This window comes from Macaca fascicularis, chromosome 1 (assembly GCF_037993035.2).
Source record: "Macaca fascicularis isolate 582-1 chromosome 1, T2T-MFA8v1.1".
Lineage (NCBI taxonomy): Eukaryota > Metazoa > Chordata > Mammalia > Primates > Cercopithecidae > Macaca > Macaca fascicularis.
The window spans coordinates 27,130,398-27,149,217 of NC_088375.1; the positions used below are offsets into that span (position 1 = coordinate 27,130,398).

The 18,820-nt window shown below is 36.2% G+C and overlaps 1 protein-coding gene across 1 annotated transcript in view; it reads right to left on the bottom strand.

The window, feature by feature from the left end:
* Positions 1-14,662: 14,662 nt before the first annotated feature.
* The window catches only part of F5 (coagulation factor V), a 72,379-nt gene continuing 68,221 nt past the window's right edge, over positions 14,663-18,820 (bottom strand). The window contains exons 24-25 of the mRNA XM_005539935.5: positions 15,885-16,067; positions 14,663-14,951 (exon numbers count right to left, since the gene is read on the bottom strand). Of these exons, the coding sequence (XP_005539992.3) occupies positions 14,805-14,951; positions 15,885-16,067 (330 nt within the window). The 3' untranslated portion in view covers positions 14,663-14,804. The remainder of the gene's footprint in view (positions 14,952-15,884; positions 16,068-18,820) is intronic.

The window sequence follows — 18,820 nt, forward strand, 5'->3', positions numbered from 1 at the left end:
ATCCTATTGACTTTGCCTTCAAAATATGGCCGGAATTCCACCACTCTCACCATTTTTATTGCTATCACCGTTTATATGAATATCTGTAATTGCAGCTAAATTGGACTTCCTGCTAACATCCTTGATCCCCTATAGTCTCTTCTTGTTATAGCTGTCAGAAAGATTCTTTTAAAGCACAAGTCAGATGATATTCTTCTCTGCTCAATACTGTCCAGCAGCTTCCCATCTCATTCAGCAAATGAGCAAAAGGCTACTAGACCTAAATAGCCACTCTATCCCCCACACTCCATCCCTCTCTACATTTCCCCACCCATTTTACTTTTTAGTCTCAACTTCTGCTCTCCCTCTTGCTCATTTGGCTTCAGCCACCTGGTTCTCCTTGCTAGTCACTCCCTGCATGTTTTCACTACAAAACATGTACTCACAGTTCTTTCTGCCTTCCAAGTTTTTTTTTTTTTTTCCTATATGTCTCCTCACTTCCTCTGCTCTTTCCTCAAACATCAAACTAGGGCCTCTCCTTACCATCCTTTTCAATGTTGACTTCCTCCCCACTACAAACACTCAGTTCCCACTATTGATTTATTTTTGCCATAGGTCTATTATCTAATATATTATTTTTCTTATGGTTTATTGTCTCTTTCTTTCAACTTGTGAATAAACTCTATTCAAGTAGGAATTTTTCTGTTTTCTTTTCTTCAGTACCTAGAACAGTACCTAGCACGTAATAGGCAATCAATAAATGAATTGACTGTAAAGGTATTTGTCATGACTCAGAAGGTTGACAAGGATATCCAGGACCTGAACTCAGCTCTGCAACAAGCAGACCTAATAGACATCTACAGAACTCTTCAACCCAAATCAACAGAATATGCATTCCTCTCAGCACCACATCACACTTATTCTAAAATTGACTACATAATTGGAAGTAAAACACTCCTCAGCAAATGTAAAAGAACAGAAATCACAACAGACTGTCTCTCAGACCACAATACAATAAAATTAGAACTCAGGATTAAGAAACTCACTCAAAACCACACAACTACATGGAAACTGAACAACTTGCTCCTGAATGACTACTGGGTAAATAATGAAATGAAGGCAGAAATAAAGATGTTCTTTGAAACCAATGAGAACAAAGACACAACATACCAGAATCTCTAGGACACATTTAAAGCAGTGTGTAGAGGGAACTTTATAGCACTAAATGCCCACAAGAGAAAGCAGGAAAGATCTAAAATTGATACCCTAACATCACAATTAAAAGAACTAGAGAAGCAAGAGCAAACAAATTCAAAAGCTAGCAGAAGGCAAGAAATAACTAAGATCAGAGCAGAACTGAAAGAGAGAGAGACACAAAAAGCCATTCAAAAAATCAATGAATCCAGGAGCTGGTTTTTTGAAAAGATCAACAAAATTGATAGGCCGCTAGCAAGACTAATAAAGAAGAAAAGAGAGAAGAGTCAAACAGATGCAATAAAAAAAATGATAAAGGGGATATCACCACTGATCCCACAGAAATACAAACTACCATCAGAGAATACTATAAACACCTCTATGCAAATAAACTAGAAAACCTAGAAGAAATGGATAAATTCCTGGACACTTACACCCTCCCAAGACTAAACGAGGAAGAGGTTGAATCTCTGAATAGATCAATAACAGGCTCTGAAATTGAGGCAATGATTAATAGCCTATCAACCAAAAAATGTCCAGGACCAGACAGATTCACAGCTGAATTCACCAGAGGTACAAGGAGGAGCCGATACCATTTCTTCTGAAACTATTCCAATCAATGGAAAAAGATGGAGTCCTCCCTAACTCATTTTATGAGGCCACCATCATCCTGATTCCAAAGCCTGGCAGAGACACATCAAAAAAAGAGAATTTTAGACCAATATCCCTGATGAACATCGATGCAAAAATCCTCAATAAAATATTGGCAAACTGAATCCAGCAGCACATCAAAAAGCTTATCCACCATGATCAAGTTGGCTTCATCCCTGGGGTGCAAGCTGGTTCAACATATGCAAATCAATAAATGTAATCCATCACATAAACAGAACCAATGACCAGAACCACATGATTATATCAATAGATGCAGAAAAGGCCTTTGACAAAATTCAACAGCCCTTCTTGCTAAAAACTCTCAATAAATTCGGTATTGATGGAACAGATCTCAAAATAAGAGCTACTTATGACAAAGTCACAGCCAATATCATAATGAATGGGCAAAAACTGGAAGCATTCCCTTTGAAAACCGGCACAAAACAGGGATGCCCTCTTTCACCACTCCTATTCAACATAATGTTTGAAGTTCTGGCCAGGGCAATCAGGCAAGAGAAAGAAAGAAAGGGTATTCAATTAGGAAAAGAGGAAGTCAATTGTCCCTGTTTGCAGATGACATGAGTGTATGTTTAGAAAACCCCATTGTCTCAGCCCAAAATCTCCTTAAGCTGATAAGCAACTTCAGCAAAGTTTCAGGATACAAAAATCAATGCGCAAAAATCGCAATCATTCCTATACACCAATAACAGACAGAGAGCCAAATCATGAGTGAACGCTCATTCACAATAGCTTCAAAGAGAATAAAATATCTAGGAATCCAACTTACAAGGGATGTGAAGGACTTCTTCAAGTAGAACTACAAACCACTGCTCAAGGAAATAAGACACAAACAAATGGAAGAATATTCCATGCTTGTGGATATGAAAAATCAATATCGTGAAAATGGCCATACTGGCCAAAGTAATTTATAGATTCAATGCTATCCCCATCAAGCTACCAATGACTTTCTTCACAGAATTGGAAAAAAACTACTTTAAAGTTCATATGGAACCAAAAAACAGCCTGCATTGCAAAGACAATCCTAAGCAAAAAGAACAAAGCTGGAGGCATCACGCTACCTGACTTCAAACTATACTACAAGGATACAGTAACCAAAACAGCATGGTACTGGTACCAAAACAAAGATATAGACCAATGGAACAGAACAGAGCCCTTGGAAATAATACCACACATCTACAACCATCTGATCTTTGGCAAGCCTGACAAAAACAAGAAATGGGGAAAGGATTCCCTATTTAATAAATAGTGCTGGGACAACTGACTAGTCATATGTAGAAAGCTGAAACTGGATCCCTTCCTTACACCTTATACAAAAATTAATTCAAGATGTATTAAAGACTTAAATGTTAGACATAAAACCATAAAACCCCTAGAAGAAAACTTAGGCAATACCATTCAGGACATAGGCATGGGCAAGGACTTCATGACTAAAACACCAAAAGCAATGGCAACAAAAGTCAAAATTGACAAATGGGATCTAATTAAACTAAAGAGCTTCTGCATGGCAAAAGAAACTACCATCAGAGTGACCAGGCAACCTACAGAATGGGAGAAAAATTTTGCAATCTACCTATCTGACAAAGGGCTAATATCCAGAATCTACAAAGAACTCAAATTTACAAGAAAAAAAACCCATCAAAAAGTGAGCAAAGGACATGAGCAGACACTTCTCAAAAGAAGACATTTGTGCAGCCAACAGACACATGAAAAAATGCTCGTCATCATTGGTGATCAGAGAAATGCAAATCAAAACCATGATGAGATACCATCTCATGCCAGTTAGAATGGCAATCATTAAAAAGTCAGGAAATAACAGATGCTGGAGAGGATGTGGAGAAATAGGAAGTCTTTTACACTGTTGGTGGGAGTATAAATTAGTTCAACCATTGTGGAAAACAGTGTGGCGATTCCTCAAAGATCTAGAACTAGAATTACCATTTGACCCAGTGATCCCATTACTGGGTGTATACCCAAAGGAATATAAATCATGTTACTATAAAGACACATTGCACACATATGTTTACTGTGATACTATTCACAATAGCAAAGACTTGGAACTAACCCAAATGGCCATCAATGATAGACTTGATTAAGACAATGTGGCACATATACACCGTGGAATACTATACAGCCATAAAAAAGGAAAAGTTCATTTCCTTTGCAGGGACATGGATGACGATGGAAACCATCATTCTCAGCAAACTATCACAAGGACAGAAAACCAAACATTGCAAGTTCTCACTCATAGGTGGAAATTGAACAATGAGATCACTTGGACACAGGGTGGGGAACATCACACACCAGGGCCTGTTAGGGGGTGGGGGTTGGGGGAGGGATAACATTACGAGAAATACCTAATGTAATTGATGAGTTGATGGGTGCAGTAAACCAACATGGCACATGTGTACATATGTATCAAACCTGCATGTTGTGCACATGTACCCTAGAACTTAAATTATAATAATCATAAAGATATTTGTCATTACTATAAGGCAAAATTTTAATTGAATGTAGGCATAGATACCAAGAAAAAGGATAACAAGGCCATGATTTAAAAAAGATAATTTCCTCTGGAAAAGGAAAGAAAAAAATGAAAAAAAAAAAAGAGAGGAAGAACTAAAGCTGCTACTGTTTAATTATTAATTAACTATTAGCTCCTTAATAGTTCAAAAACTGAGACAGATCAAAGGTCAGAGAAAGAAAACAAAGAAGGAGCATAAGGATTTAAGAAATCAGTTGGGATGCCTTGTATTCTAAGCACATATTCTAGGAAAAGCCTGTAATCTAATTTAACATCCCTCCACATCCATGAAAATTTAGATTGTAAGGAACCGCAGAACATCATTAGAAAGGGTGTTTAAAAGCATGGCATTACATTTAAGTAGGCTCGTGTGTTAAAGGGAGCTAAACAGGATGACAAGATGTATTATAGCAAAATAGTTCATGAAAATGATTACTTCAAAAGAAGTTTTCTTATACTACAAACACCAGTATGCAAATAAACCAGAAAATCTAGAAGAAATTGATAAATTCCTGGACACATACATCCTCCCAAAACGAAACCAGGAAGAAGTCGAATCCCTGAGTAGGCCAATAACAAGTTCTGAAATTGAGGCAGTAATTAATAGCCTACCAACCAAAGAAAAGCCCAGGACCAGACAGATTTACAGCAGAATTCTACTAGAGATACAAAGAGGAGCTAGTACCATTTCTTCTGAAACTATTCCAAACAATAAAAAAAGAGGAACTCCTCCCTAACTCAATTTATGAGGCCAGCATCAACCTGATACCAAAACCTGACAGAGACACAACAGAAAAAGAAAATTTCAGGCCGGTATCCAAAATCCTCAATAAAATGCTGGCAAACCGAGTCCAGCAGCACATCAAAAAGCTTATCTACCACAATCAAGTTGACTTCATCTCTGGAATGGAAGGCTGGGTTCAACATGCACAAATCAATAAATGTAATCCATCACACAAACAGAACCAATGACAAAAACCACATGATTACCTCAATAGACGCAGAAAAGGCCTTCAATAAAATTCAAGAACGCTTCATGTTAAAAACTCTCAATAAACTAGGTATTGATGGAGCATATCTCAAAATAATAAGAGCCACTTATGATAAATCCATAGCCAATATCATACTGAATGGGCAAAAGCTAGAAGTATTCCTTTCGAAATGTGGCACAAGACAAGGATGACCTCTCTCACCACTCCTATTCAACATAGTATTGGAAGTTCTGGCCAGGCCGATCAAGCAAAAAAAAAAAATAAAGGGCATTTAAATAGGAAGAGAGGAAGTCAAATTGTCTCTGTTTGCAGATGACACGATTGAATATTTAGAAAACCCCATAGTCTCAGCCCAAAATCTCCTTAAGCTTATAAGCAACTTCAGGAAAGTCTCAGGTTACAAAATCAATGTGCAAAAATCACAAGCATTCCTATACAGCATTAATAGACAAACAGAGAGCCAAATCATGAGTGAACTCCCATTCACAATTGCTACAAAAAGAATAAAATACCTCGGAATACAACTTAGAAGGGACGTAAAGGACCTCTTCAAGGAGGACTACAAACCACTGCTCAAGGAAATAAGAAAGGACAGAAACAAATGGAAAAACATTCCATGTTCATGGATAGGAAGATTCAATATCATGAAAATGGCCATACTACCCAAGGTAATGTATAGATTCAATGCTATTCCTATCAAGCTACCATTGACTTTCTTCTCAGAATTAGAAAAAGCTACTTTAAATTTCATATGGAACAAAAAGCCTGTATAGCCAAGACAATCCTAAGCAAAAAGAACAAAACTGGAGGCATCATGCTACCTGACTCCAAACTATACCACAAGCCTACAGTAACCAAAACAGCATGCTACCGATACCAAAACAGATATATAGACTAATGGAACAGAATAGTGACCTAAGAATAACACCACACATCTACAACCATCTGATCTTTGACAAACCTGCCAAAAACAAGAAATGGGGAAAGGATTCCCTATTTAATAAATGGCGCTGGGAAAACTGGCTAGCCATATGCAGAAAACTGAAACTGGAACCCTTCCTTACACCTTATACAAAAATTAACTCAAGATGGATTAAGTACTTAAATGTTAAACCCAAAACCATAAAAATCCTAGAAGAAAACCTAGGCAATACTATTCAAGAAAAAGGCATGAGCAAAGACTTAATGACTAAAACAACAAAAGCAACTGCAACAAAAGGCAAAATTAACAAATGGGATCCAATTAAATTAAACAGCTTCTGCACAGCAAAAGAAATTATCAGGGTAAACAGGCAACCTACAGAATGGGAGAAAATTTTTGCAACCTACCCATCTGACAAAGGTCTAATATCCAGAATCTACAAGGAACTTAAATTTACAAGAATAAAACAACGCCGTCAAAACATGGGTGAAAGATATGAACAGATACTTCTCAAAAGAAGACATTTATGCAGGCAACAAACATATGGAAAAAAAGCTCATCATCACTGGTTATTAGAGAAATGCAAATCAAAACCACAATGAGATACCATCTCATACCAGTTAGAATGGCGATTATTAAAAAGTCAGGAAACAATAGATGCTGGCAAGGCCATGGAGAAATAGGAATGCTTTTACACTGTGAGTAGGGGTATAAATTAGTTCCACCATTGTGGAAAACAGTGTGGTGATTCCTCAAGGATATAGAACAAGAAATACCATTGGACTCAGCAATCCCATTACTGGGTATATACCCAAAGAAATATAAATCATTCTACTATAAAGACACATGCACATGTATGTTTATTGCATCACTGTTTACAATAGCAAAGACTTGGAACCAACCCAAAGGCCCATCAATCACAGACTGGATAAAGAAAATGTGGCATATATACGCCATGGACTACTATGCAGCCATAAAAAAGAATGAGTTCATGTCCTTTGCAGGGACATGGATGAAGCTGGAAGCCATAATTCTCAGCAAACTAACATAAGAACAGAAGACCAAGCACTGCATGTTCTCACTTGTAAGTGGGAGTTGAATAATGAGAACACATGGACACAGGGAGGGGAACATCACACACCAAGGCCTGTCAGGGGTTGGGGGGGCAAGGGAAGGGTGAGCATTAGGACAAATACCTAATGCATGTGGGGCTTAAAACCTTGATGACGGGTTAGTAGGTGCAGCAAACCACTATGGCACATTTATACCTTTGTAACAAACCTGCACATGTATCCCAGAACTGAAAGTAAAATAAAATAAAAAAGAAGTTATCTTAGTATAAAAAAGGAGGAGAAAAGGTTGTGTTTTTTTGTGAGTGTTGAAAAAGCAAAATGAGAAAAGTATTAGGGAAATGAGTGCCTTGAGGAGGAGGATGGGGGAAGGTAGTTAAATATAAACCTGGTTTTATTTGCAAAGCTTTAATCTTGATAAATGGGACCTTCTTAAAGCAAATATATTGTATAGGGAGCTCATATTTGTGTTTCAAAATCTAGGTTATAGTCCAAACGATTTCAAATCTGAGAGAAACTTTTTTTAGAGTCCATTGTACCTTGTGTTAATATGACAACAAACCAGAAAATATTAAGAAGCTAGTAATTATGAAGAAAATAATAGGTAATTACTCAAACCAAGCCTTGATAACTGAAAATGTCTAAATAAGTTGTTAGATCTTTGAGAGCTCTGCCAGGGACTATTCTTTGCAGTAACTAAAGCTTCCTTTTCTATAAATGATTAACAAGAAATATTTGTTTAATTGACTTGAAAAACTCCAAGCATGCTATGTTCATTTTTAAGAAAGATGATTGTTAGAAATAGTTAATTTATGTTAAAAGAAGTATAAATAAGAATTAGATTACACATATGTTTGAATGTTGATATCTTCGTCATCTATTCTGTGAACTGGATTAAGGTGTTCTACCCCCAAAACAGAAAGGTGCTTTTTTCCAAATAGCGGGAAAGAAATTAGATTAATAAAAATAATTTTCTCTATTTACATTTTTTTCCATTAATTGTTCCGAAACATTTGGCTTCTACTGCCATTTGCTTATGATAGAATCTGGTGCAAGAACATAACAATTTTGTAAAAATGCAGTTGTTACACCTTGCAGAGTACACAATCTTGAGCTCATTGTCACAGAGTAGCTAACAAAATGATAGCTTAGAGAAACAGTATTATGATATGAGCCTTTGCCTGAAGGAAAATGATTTTTAGAGACTGTAAAATCTACCTTTGGCTTAAGCCAGGCCAGCATAGAGCCCCTGCACATGGACCACACAGCGGTGGCCTCTGAAGACTTGTCTTTACTGAACTGTGCTTTGGTGGGAAGTCCTCAGCACCCTCTGCACAGAAAGCAGCCTATATAATTTGCTCTTATTAAAGGCATTCTGCACATTACATAGTGACCTCTTTCTGTGGACCTTCAGGAGAAATTTATTTTTAACTTCAGTCTCAATAAAAGTGTGCTCCTTTTCAACATTTTTTGGGGACACTACATTGTATAACTGATAAAGTTTTTTTGTGCATTCGCTGTTAAAAAAGTTCAGTTTAAACCCAAGTTCACCCATAGCAAGGTCAATAGCTTTATGATACACATTTTCCTGTTAGTTTTCTTCTGCTTCCTGTTTATGTTTCTACCTCTGGTTTTGCTTTCTTCCCTACTTCTAACATATGTCATCTAGTAGTAGTTTATATATATTTTAAGCAACTTTAAGTCTTGAGGAAATAAGATGAAAGAGAAATATATTCATTCATACATATATAAAAATATGTTGTATTTAGTCATTTGGGTTTTATTTTCTGCTAAGAACATTGTGTTTCACAATTATTTTGACACCTGAAGAAATATGATAACTTTTTATGTAAAATTATAGCTGCTAGGAGTGCAGAGAAGATTCTTCACAATGCTGGCAAATATCAAACCACACTATCATCACCAGCCAATAATTTTTAGTGACCTACTTTGTATATTGCAGAAAAGTACAGTTTTCACAATGTCTCCTATAACCTAGCCTGCTGACTGTTCTTTCTAGTTTATTTTCCAGCACAATTTATTTACGTCTCCCATTTAAACTCCTTCACTGGCAACTAATTGATTTTTTTTTTTTTTTTTTTGTAAAGAAAATTTTTACTTGATTTTATTTAAATCTTCCAGTCTGTCTGTGGATAGTTTGATAATTTCTGAATCCTATACTAGGCCTGTGGGTTCAGGATGTAAACTAATGTCGATAGTCCCGACCCCTGAGAAAAACATAATTAGGTCAGTTAAACCCACTGAAAAAGTCCATGCAGGCTGTTCAATTTTTTGTTTAGCCTGAATAATTAAAGCTTGACCTCTATGTGAATGTCTTCAGAACTCTGGCTAAGTACGGTTGAACCAGACATGCCATCTACTGGGAAGAGCATCAAGTATGGGTAGAAAACAGAGCTGCAATAAAAAGTAATGAGCAGGCTGGGCATGGTGGCTCACACCTGTAATCCCAGCACTTTGGGAAGCTGAGGCGGGTGGTTCACGAGGTCAGGAGATTGAGAACATTCTGGCTAACACAGTGAAACCCCGTCTCTACTAAAAATACAAAAAAAAAAAAAAAAAAATTAGCCAGGCGTAGTGGCGGGCACCTGTAGTCCCAGCTACTCAGGAGGCTGTGGCAGGTGAATGGCATCAACCTGGGAGCCAGAGCTTGCAGTGAGCTGAGATCGCACCACTGCACTCCAGCCTGGGCAATAGACCGAGAGTCCGTCTCAAAAAAAAAAAAAAAAAAAGATGTAATGAGAAGTAGATGGTGGTGATGGCTGCACAACAATGAGACTGTACTTAATGCTGCTGAATTGTACACTTAAAGAGTAACTTTTATGTGTATTTTACCACAATTTCTATAAAAGTAATGAGCAGTATTAAAAAATGTTAAAGAATAGTAGAAATTAATATTAGTAATTAATACCATTATATTCATAACATATCATATTTTCATTATAATGCTAATAAATACTGATACAATGCTTACTATATGCCAATACTATTCTAATCATAGAATTATAGACTTTGTCACTATTTCTCCCAGACTATTCATAAAAGAAAAGCTTTTTAAACATTTTTACTTGTCATATCTGTAAACAAGGTTGCCACATTCCAGACTTTCAGAAAGCCTTTGTAATCAGCAGGAAGGAACTTCAATACAAGGTGGAGATAACTAAAATGGTAAAGCCGTTACCAAATTTCCTGGCAATAAAAAGCAGGTGGGGTGTGATATTAACTGCACATCATTCCTAAGACATTGAGAAGCTTCTTCTAAGTGTAAAACATGAAAGTACAGACGAATTGGAGGTGGTTTAGATGTGGACCACTGGTAAAAATAAAACCATTGCATAAGAACTTTAAACTCTTGTAATTGTCCAAACATCCTCAATGATCGTCTCATCTCTCCATTAGTCAATTTCTCATATACAACAGACTTTTACCCATCTTCTCCCCCCTCCAGTGTCATTCTCCTATCACCCTAAGCAAGTCAGAATCCTGTTCCTCATGGGCGTCTTCAATAGCATTTCCAAAGGTGACTCACTTTTAATCTGGTCACTACCATCTGTAATTCACAATTTGGAGATTAGGGATATATATTGTATCTTTTTTTGTCTCTTTCCCCACCCTCAGGTCATCAGTTCTACCCAGGTAACTCTTATTTCTTTTGACCTTGCACATACACTGGATTTATGGGCATGGTACAGAAGATGGAGGGAGGTGGATAAGTCATTATTAGGCTGTATAGAGAGGGTAGGGAAAATGAGTAGGTATGTCAGAGAAAGCTTAACCGGGTCCTGAATTTGAGCATAAAGCTCTTATTCATCCTGGTTTTTACTGATCCTTATCCCAGTCCTCTCTTCTTTGGAATTCTGCACAGGTTGTCTTCATACACATCTAATATCAAATCATCCAGGTTAAATCATCTCCAAAAGTTTTCACAGTCTGATTCCATCCCATTAAGGCTACTCATCTAATTGTCTTTTTCTTTATTACTCAGGGTGTAATCTGTTAGGCTTAATAGGCTCATAGTCTCTATTTACTTCTTATGTTTGTCTTCTCTATGCAACTAGATGATGTATTTGAATAAGCCGGAGATGTGTCTTTTATTTCCTTTATATACTCTCCCCTACAATGCCTGTCATAGTGGTTTGTTGTGTAGATAGAATGAGCTTAATACTTTTTTAAAAATTGAAATGATGGTACATGTAGAGAGATTAATATCAAGTTTTCTTTACTTATACCAAATACAAAATACATGTATATGTTTTGGTGGGGACATTACATACAAGTCAGAGATAATAAAATCTTAAAGCTCTGTAGTGTCTCCCAACAATTTAAGTACTTGGATATGAAAAACTTCGTTATCTGGGCATTGACTGTGTAAATATCATTCCACGCATAATCATTTTGTCTTTGTCCACAGCTTTCCCTATCTGTAGGCTATGAGAATATATGAACTTGGGAGAATTTTCCATAAAATACTTCTCCATTAGGGAAAAAAAATAAGAAAAATGCTAACATGGAACTATCAGATATTTTTAACTATGTGTTAGGCCCACTGCATTAGGGCATATACCAGTATTTTGTAAAACCAAAATTCACTGCCTAGTGAATTGTTCCTTCCTGGTCTGTCCAGAGAAGTAAATGGTGAAATATTCATAGCTCTTGGGAACATCCAAGCTATTTGGTAAGAGCTTTTCCCTAGGTTTGCCAAAATGGCCCTGAACTCAAAATATGATGTTTATTCAAAATGATTATAAAAATGGCGTGAACTTTGTTATTTATTTTAATAACTTGAAAGAATTCTGGAGAAATAATTTCATGTTTCTTCTAGTCCCTTCATATTTTTGATACATTCACAGCTGTTCTTTTCCAACTTGCAATTAGAATGACTAATAATGTTTAGAATTTTATTTGCTGGTTTCTCTTAAGTCATGATTCTACCATGAGTCATTTAACTTCTTTCCATAGCACCCAGTTATAACAAACAGTGGATTATGTCACTGAAGGTGTACTATGTAGCCAAAGTTGTAATTTCATCTAAGTGACTTTGGAGAGAGAAATAAAAAGTGAAAATTCTTTTTCGTTTCAAAATAAGAGGGGTTTTAATGTTTCTACACAGCATCAGATAATAGCCCCAAACAAAGATATTATTGATCCCCAAACAAGTATTTTCCAGATCAATTAATATTCATGTCTATCTGTCTGAGCAATGGATTAGAAACTTTATAATTTTCATTTTATGGAAGAGAAACCAGACTAAAAGGCTAGGGGTATGATCATTTGGTTTCTGGTTTCAGTTCTGACACTAACAAGCAATATCCTTGGGTAACTTGCTTAATCTTTGGGGCCTTATTTTTCTCAAGTAGAGGATAACGAAGCTGGATCTCATGCTCCATTCTCATCTCTTGCCTACCCCCCATTATTTCATATGATTTTCTTGTCCCTATTATACCTTGGTAAATTCTAGATAAAGAGAGATCCTGCCCAATTTCACAGTAGAGAAGCCCAGGACTAGCTGTGTAATTTGTGGGGCTCATTGCAAAATGGAAATGTTGAATTCCTTCTTAAAAAATAAAGAATTTCAAGAGGGTAACTGCAAAGCATTAATTAAGCATGTGGTCCTTCTGAGCATGAAACCCTTTGCAATCGAACAGATCACACACATCCATGAGGCTGGCCCTGTAGACAACAAAGAAATGTTTCCCCTACCTTCCAACATTCTATTTTCCTCTTAACAGAATGGAAATCTTAGCAATATTGATTAGACAATGACATGAATCATGAAAAGAAAGGAATAGTGGGAATACAAGTATTAGAAAGCCAATGTTTTGTGGATGTTTGAAACTCTCATATATATTCATAGGGCTTACCCCACTGGTATGTGCAACAGGCAATTGGTAGTTTCTAAAGATGCTCCCAGTGAATTATGCCTCCTGGTATGTGGTCCTTATGCAGTTCCCTTCTACGCTGAATCTAGACTGGCGTATAATTCATGTTCACAATAAATAGAATGCAGCAAAAGTGAAGCCCTGTGTCCCAGAGATTCTGGTACATTGTCTCTTTGTTCTCATTGGTTTTACAGAACTTATTTATTTCTGCCTTAATTTCATTATTTACCCAGAAGTCATTCAGGAGCAGGTTTTTCAGTTTCTATGTAGTTGTGTGGTTTTGAGTGAGTTTCTTAATCCTAAATTCTAATTTGATTGCACTGTGGTCTGAGAGATTGTTATGAATTCCATTGATAAAATTGTATATGTTTATGGTACACATAACATTTTTATATACGTACACGTTATGGGATGACTAAATCAAGCTAAGTAACATATCCATAATCTCACATAAATTTTTTTTAGTTGCTGTTTTAACACTAAGTTTTGGGGTGTTTTATTTCAGACAGCCTCATCAATGACTGTCTATCTCATGTGACTTTAAGGATGTCTAAAGGTTCCCCAGTTGTGCAATATCTACAGGATCACTGAATGCCAAGTCCCCAGGGAAAGGAATGATGAAAGGGGAAGTTGCTGGAAGAGAGAGGAGGAAGTTGAGGCCATAGAGAGGAGGGCCCTGAAAGAAAATGTTAACTGCTTGCCAGTTTGACCAGAGGTCTGTTCCAGCAGGAACAACTGCGTTTAGACCAGCAGTTCCCATGCTCTGTTTTACAGGTCTGAGCTTTCCCGTAGGTGAACTTATGTTTTGAAACTGTGTACCATGTCGTACCAGCTAGAATAAAGCCAACATTACACATTCAGTTCTACCATGGTTATTTTAGTTCTGCTCCATATATAATGACCACCAACCTTGAATATCAATGGGTGCAGTCCCTAGGGAGTATAGGACAGATTCACAATTTCAATGGGGCTACTGGAAACATGCTTGGCTATTTCTTTCCTCATGGAAAGTCAGAAAAAAGCATTGTTATATAGGAAAGACAGGATATTTTAAGTGCCTATTTCATTTGATAATATTGTTTTTCTCTTCACTGTCAAGAAAAACCATTAAAAAATCATGTCTTTGTTTCCTTTGCTGTTAAATCATAGTTAAAGAAAAATGTAGAAATGAAAGTTATCTAGGTCTATCAATTATTATTTAAAGTAATATCTGTTTTATTAATGTGTACAGGATTTAAAAGAGTTATAATGAAGCATTTTAACCATATAAATATTACTTCATAGCATTTTTAATAACTAAGAAAGATAAGCCCTTTTCTTGTTGGTTCTTGATATTTTCCTATCTGTATTCAAATTAATGCAGAACTAATAGCCATTATCTTACTGGTAGCAAGGAGACACATTATAAAACCTTCTTGTATAAAATTTTATTCACTAATAGAAAAAAAGAGAAATAGTGGAAAACTGTTAACATTTAACACAGTGTAAATACATTGCCCATTCTAAATGGTTTGAGGTCTTAAAGACCCTCTTCCAGGGGTTTTTGAATATTCAGTTCTAGTAAACATCACAGCCAAAGAGTTCCAGGCGAAGTGCAATACTTTGATTCCATGTTTTAGGAATGACACGGATAAACCTGGAAATGATTGGGGGGTTGAAAAAGTTCTTCACATGTCCTTTGGTATTAGTATTTCCTTCAAAAATCTGAAAGCAAAATAAGAGAAAATCTTTAATGACAGCATAAATGGAAACAAAAATCTTACAGATAAGTTTGGTTTTTTTTAGACAAGGTCTTATTCTGTTGCGCAGGCTTGAGTCCAGTGGCACAATCATGGCTCACACAATCATGGCTCACTGCAGCCTTGAACTCCTGGGCTCAAGTAATCCTCTCTCCTCAGCCTTCCAAAGTGTTGGCATTGCAGGCATGAGCCATCACGCCCAACCCAGATAATTTTTTATCCTATTAGCTCAAAATGAGCATATCAAAGAACACATAGAACACTATCACAGAGATAATCCTCCATCAGTTATGAAATCACATGCCACATAGATTTCATCTCACCAGTGATCTGAGTTAAATTGGGGAAAAATCAACAAGTCTCACATGGTGCTGTGGAGCAGCTGCAAAACCATTTCTGCCTTCAGCCCCTTTGTATTAGCTGTATGACTGAACAAGTTACTTATTCTCTGATTCTTCATTTCCTCATCGGCAGAGTAAGGATAATAAAATTTCACCTCACAGAAATCATTGCAAAGATTTAAAAATGTATGTAAAAGTAAGTGCATAGTAAGTGCCAAGAAGTGGCCACCAATAAATGGTTAACTATTGCCAACATTTAAAATTTCACCAGGCATTTTAATTTATTTATCCTTGTTGGCATGTACCTTATATCCTCAACTAAATTGTATAATTTCTCCTCCTCCATCATCAGCAAGTTCTCCAAGGTTTACATATACCAGAAATGAAATCTCTATTTTTTTATGACAATGATATTTATCCTCCTATGGGGGCAACCTGGTGTAGTGAGAAATAAAACAAACCAAAACAGACAACCAGGAGTTTGTCTGACAACAGGCACCTGAAGAACTAAGATTCAGAAGACTTAAAGAGGTGGTACATGTCAGATGCCACTCTACCTTGTCCACCATGGAGGATTTCAGCCTGTACGGTTTCCATTCCACTCCCTGGTCACTGTAGTGGATGGTATAGCTCTTTACATACATTTCAGAGGACAGAGACTTGCAGCCCTGTGTTGTAATTGCTGTTATCTTCTTGATCTTGAGTAGATCAATTTCTAGCCACTGCTTGTTGTTGTTTGCCTATGAAAATGACAAAAACACATAAATAAGGAAGATGTTAAAACCTTTGCTTTTTTTTTTAGACCAAGATATGCAAAAAAGCACAGAGCTCAAAAGGATTTTGTTCTATCTTATCCCTTAGGATTCACTGTCTCCTAGAAGCTTTCCCTCTTTCTTCTTTGTTGCCACAATATGTGTATAAATTTCTATTGAAGTATTTCACATATTGTACTATAATTGTTTCCTTCTTAGTATTCCTTACTGCTTGAGGGTAGAGGCTTATTTAATTTTGTTTCCTGTTACTCACCACAATGTTAAGATACCCAGTTGGTGTTCAATAAACAGTTGTTGAATAAATGAATGAATACATGAGTTTTATTTGGAAAAATTATTAAATTTCTAAGTTATCTGTAAATATTATTTTCTTAAGCAAATTTATTCAAATACTCTGGTAATATTGCTACAGGGTTATCTGGGAAATAATTGGATAGCATCCTCTCTCTATTTCACCTATTTTACAAAACCCAACTTCTCTTTTCCCCTGTTAATGTCAAATAGCAGAAACAGTTCAATTTCTTCTGATATTTCAAATAAATGTAATATTTGAGAGACCTGATAAAACAATAAGTAGAGCTTGATACACAGTACAGTTATTGTCCTGTCTCCGGCCTAACAAAATGCCTAATCACATGGTTGGTGATATGCGTTTGGAGAAAGATCAAAAGGTCTAAACTGAGTTTTAGAGTAATCTGAGATAAATTTTTACCTTTGGGAGATTTGTCATCTACCATAGCCTCATTCAATTATAAAGGAAATAATATTGATATGTTTCTTCAACATCACCCACACATACTTAAGTGTATGTGTATATATATGTGTATGTGTATATACAAAAATGCACATTCTATATGTATTTTAAAATCAAATTAACTGAATTAGAATGATTATATGAGAAAACTTTTAAGTCTATAACATCCTCTAGCGACATCTGGGTGATATTTTAGTGTGTCTTCAAATCAAGGTTGTACCAGTGATAGACAGTATAACCAGCTGGAAGTTTTCACAGGCATAAAAGAGGTAGAGACATTTTAGCTATGGAGAGAACAGCATCTGTGTGCATCCCTGCGTATGTCCAGCTTTGATTTTCAACCTCTCCAAAGAGACCATATAAAGACATTTCACGTGAGTGGAAGGGGTTTAAGTAAAACACGTATTTCTGATCCCGAATTCTAACTTTGAAATAACAGCATTAAAAATTAGCATTTTATCTTTGAGGCCTTTGTTATATTACAAAGACTAAGAGCAAATTATAGAGAGTGCAAATGTTTTTAAAAGATTGTAAAATGAAGTATGGGGTGACGAGGTTAAACCATGAACAAGTCTAAAGAGTCATCTGAAAAAGAACTGGATAACATCTCTTTATTATTTATATTGCTATGTAAATTATATAAATATAATGTAATATAACACTATTTTTATTATTTTAACTTCTCTGGGTATCAGCTTTGCCCTCTACAAAATTGCAAAACGAGGTATTTGGGCTGCTACAAATGGTGGAAGGCGCATGGCCTGTTTACTGGGAGAATGGGATTCTAGTCCTGATTCTGCTACCAAACTAAGCTAAAATTATTTAATCTCCTGTGTGTTTAGATTTAAAAGGAAAAATCTAGACCAGATGCTTTGCTCCTTGCTATTGTAACATTCTGTGATTCCGTGATTCCAGAATGAGTTTCAAGACACAGATATCAGTTCCCAAGACTGTGTGGAATCCAATCTTTTCTATTTACCCCACTAGCACCACAATTCTTTTTTCCTTTCTGGTGGCCTAATTTAAGGATAGGTCCTGGAATTCTATAGAAAGTCAGGAAATTGGAGTGTAGGTATCTTAAGGGAGGGAGATATGAGGGTAGAAAGTAGGGAATTTGGATTTAGTCGGCTGAAGGGATCATCAAGTAATCCATGCCATTCTGATATCTCAGGTCATTTAAAGAATTAATAAAAATGAGTCAACTACTAAGAGTTACCCCCAAATTAAATCACCTGAATTATTCAGTGGGCTAATATCAGGGGTAGTATAACTCTCTGGAAGGTGTTTGTTTAACTTAGATCACTAATTTTATAACTCTGGTTTTGCAACATTTTACTATGCTTCTAGTTGTCTCAATAAATATCACAAAGCTCTTAAAATAAGGAGGGTGGGGAAGAGAATAAAAAAGTTTAAATGATATTTCATTTAAGACAATGAAAACATATTGCTAAATTGTAAAGAGAAAATAAGAGATGATGTTGCAAATATAAATCATTTGTTTATCACTAATGTAAGCTGTCTAAATGAGGAGCTGGCAAACTATGATCCATGGGCCAAATTTGGCCTACTGCCTGTTTTTTTGTAAACAAAGTTTTATTAGAACACAGCCAGCTCATTCATTTACATGTTGTTTATGGCTACTTTCCTGCTACAATGGCAGAGTTGAGTAGTTATGGCAGAGAATGTATGGCCCACAAAGACTAAAATATTTACTATCTATCCCTTTGCAGCAAAATAAATTTGTTTATTATTGGTTTAAATCAAGACTAGACCAAAACCCACAGAGATGATAAATGACTTCTCTCTGAGCCAGAGTTATAGTCGAAGCTATCAAGTCCACAGACATCCTAGACTCTTGGACCTAGGATTTTAATCTGCAGAAACAGATTAAAATACTCCTGCTTCCAAGATCCTCATGTTCGTGGTAGTGAGGGCCTTTGCATTCTTCTGGAGTGCTAAGAGAACA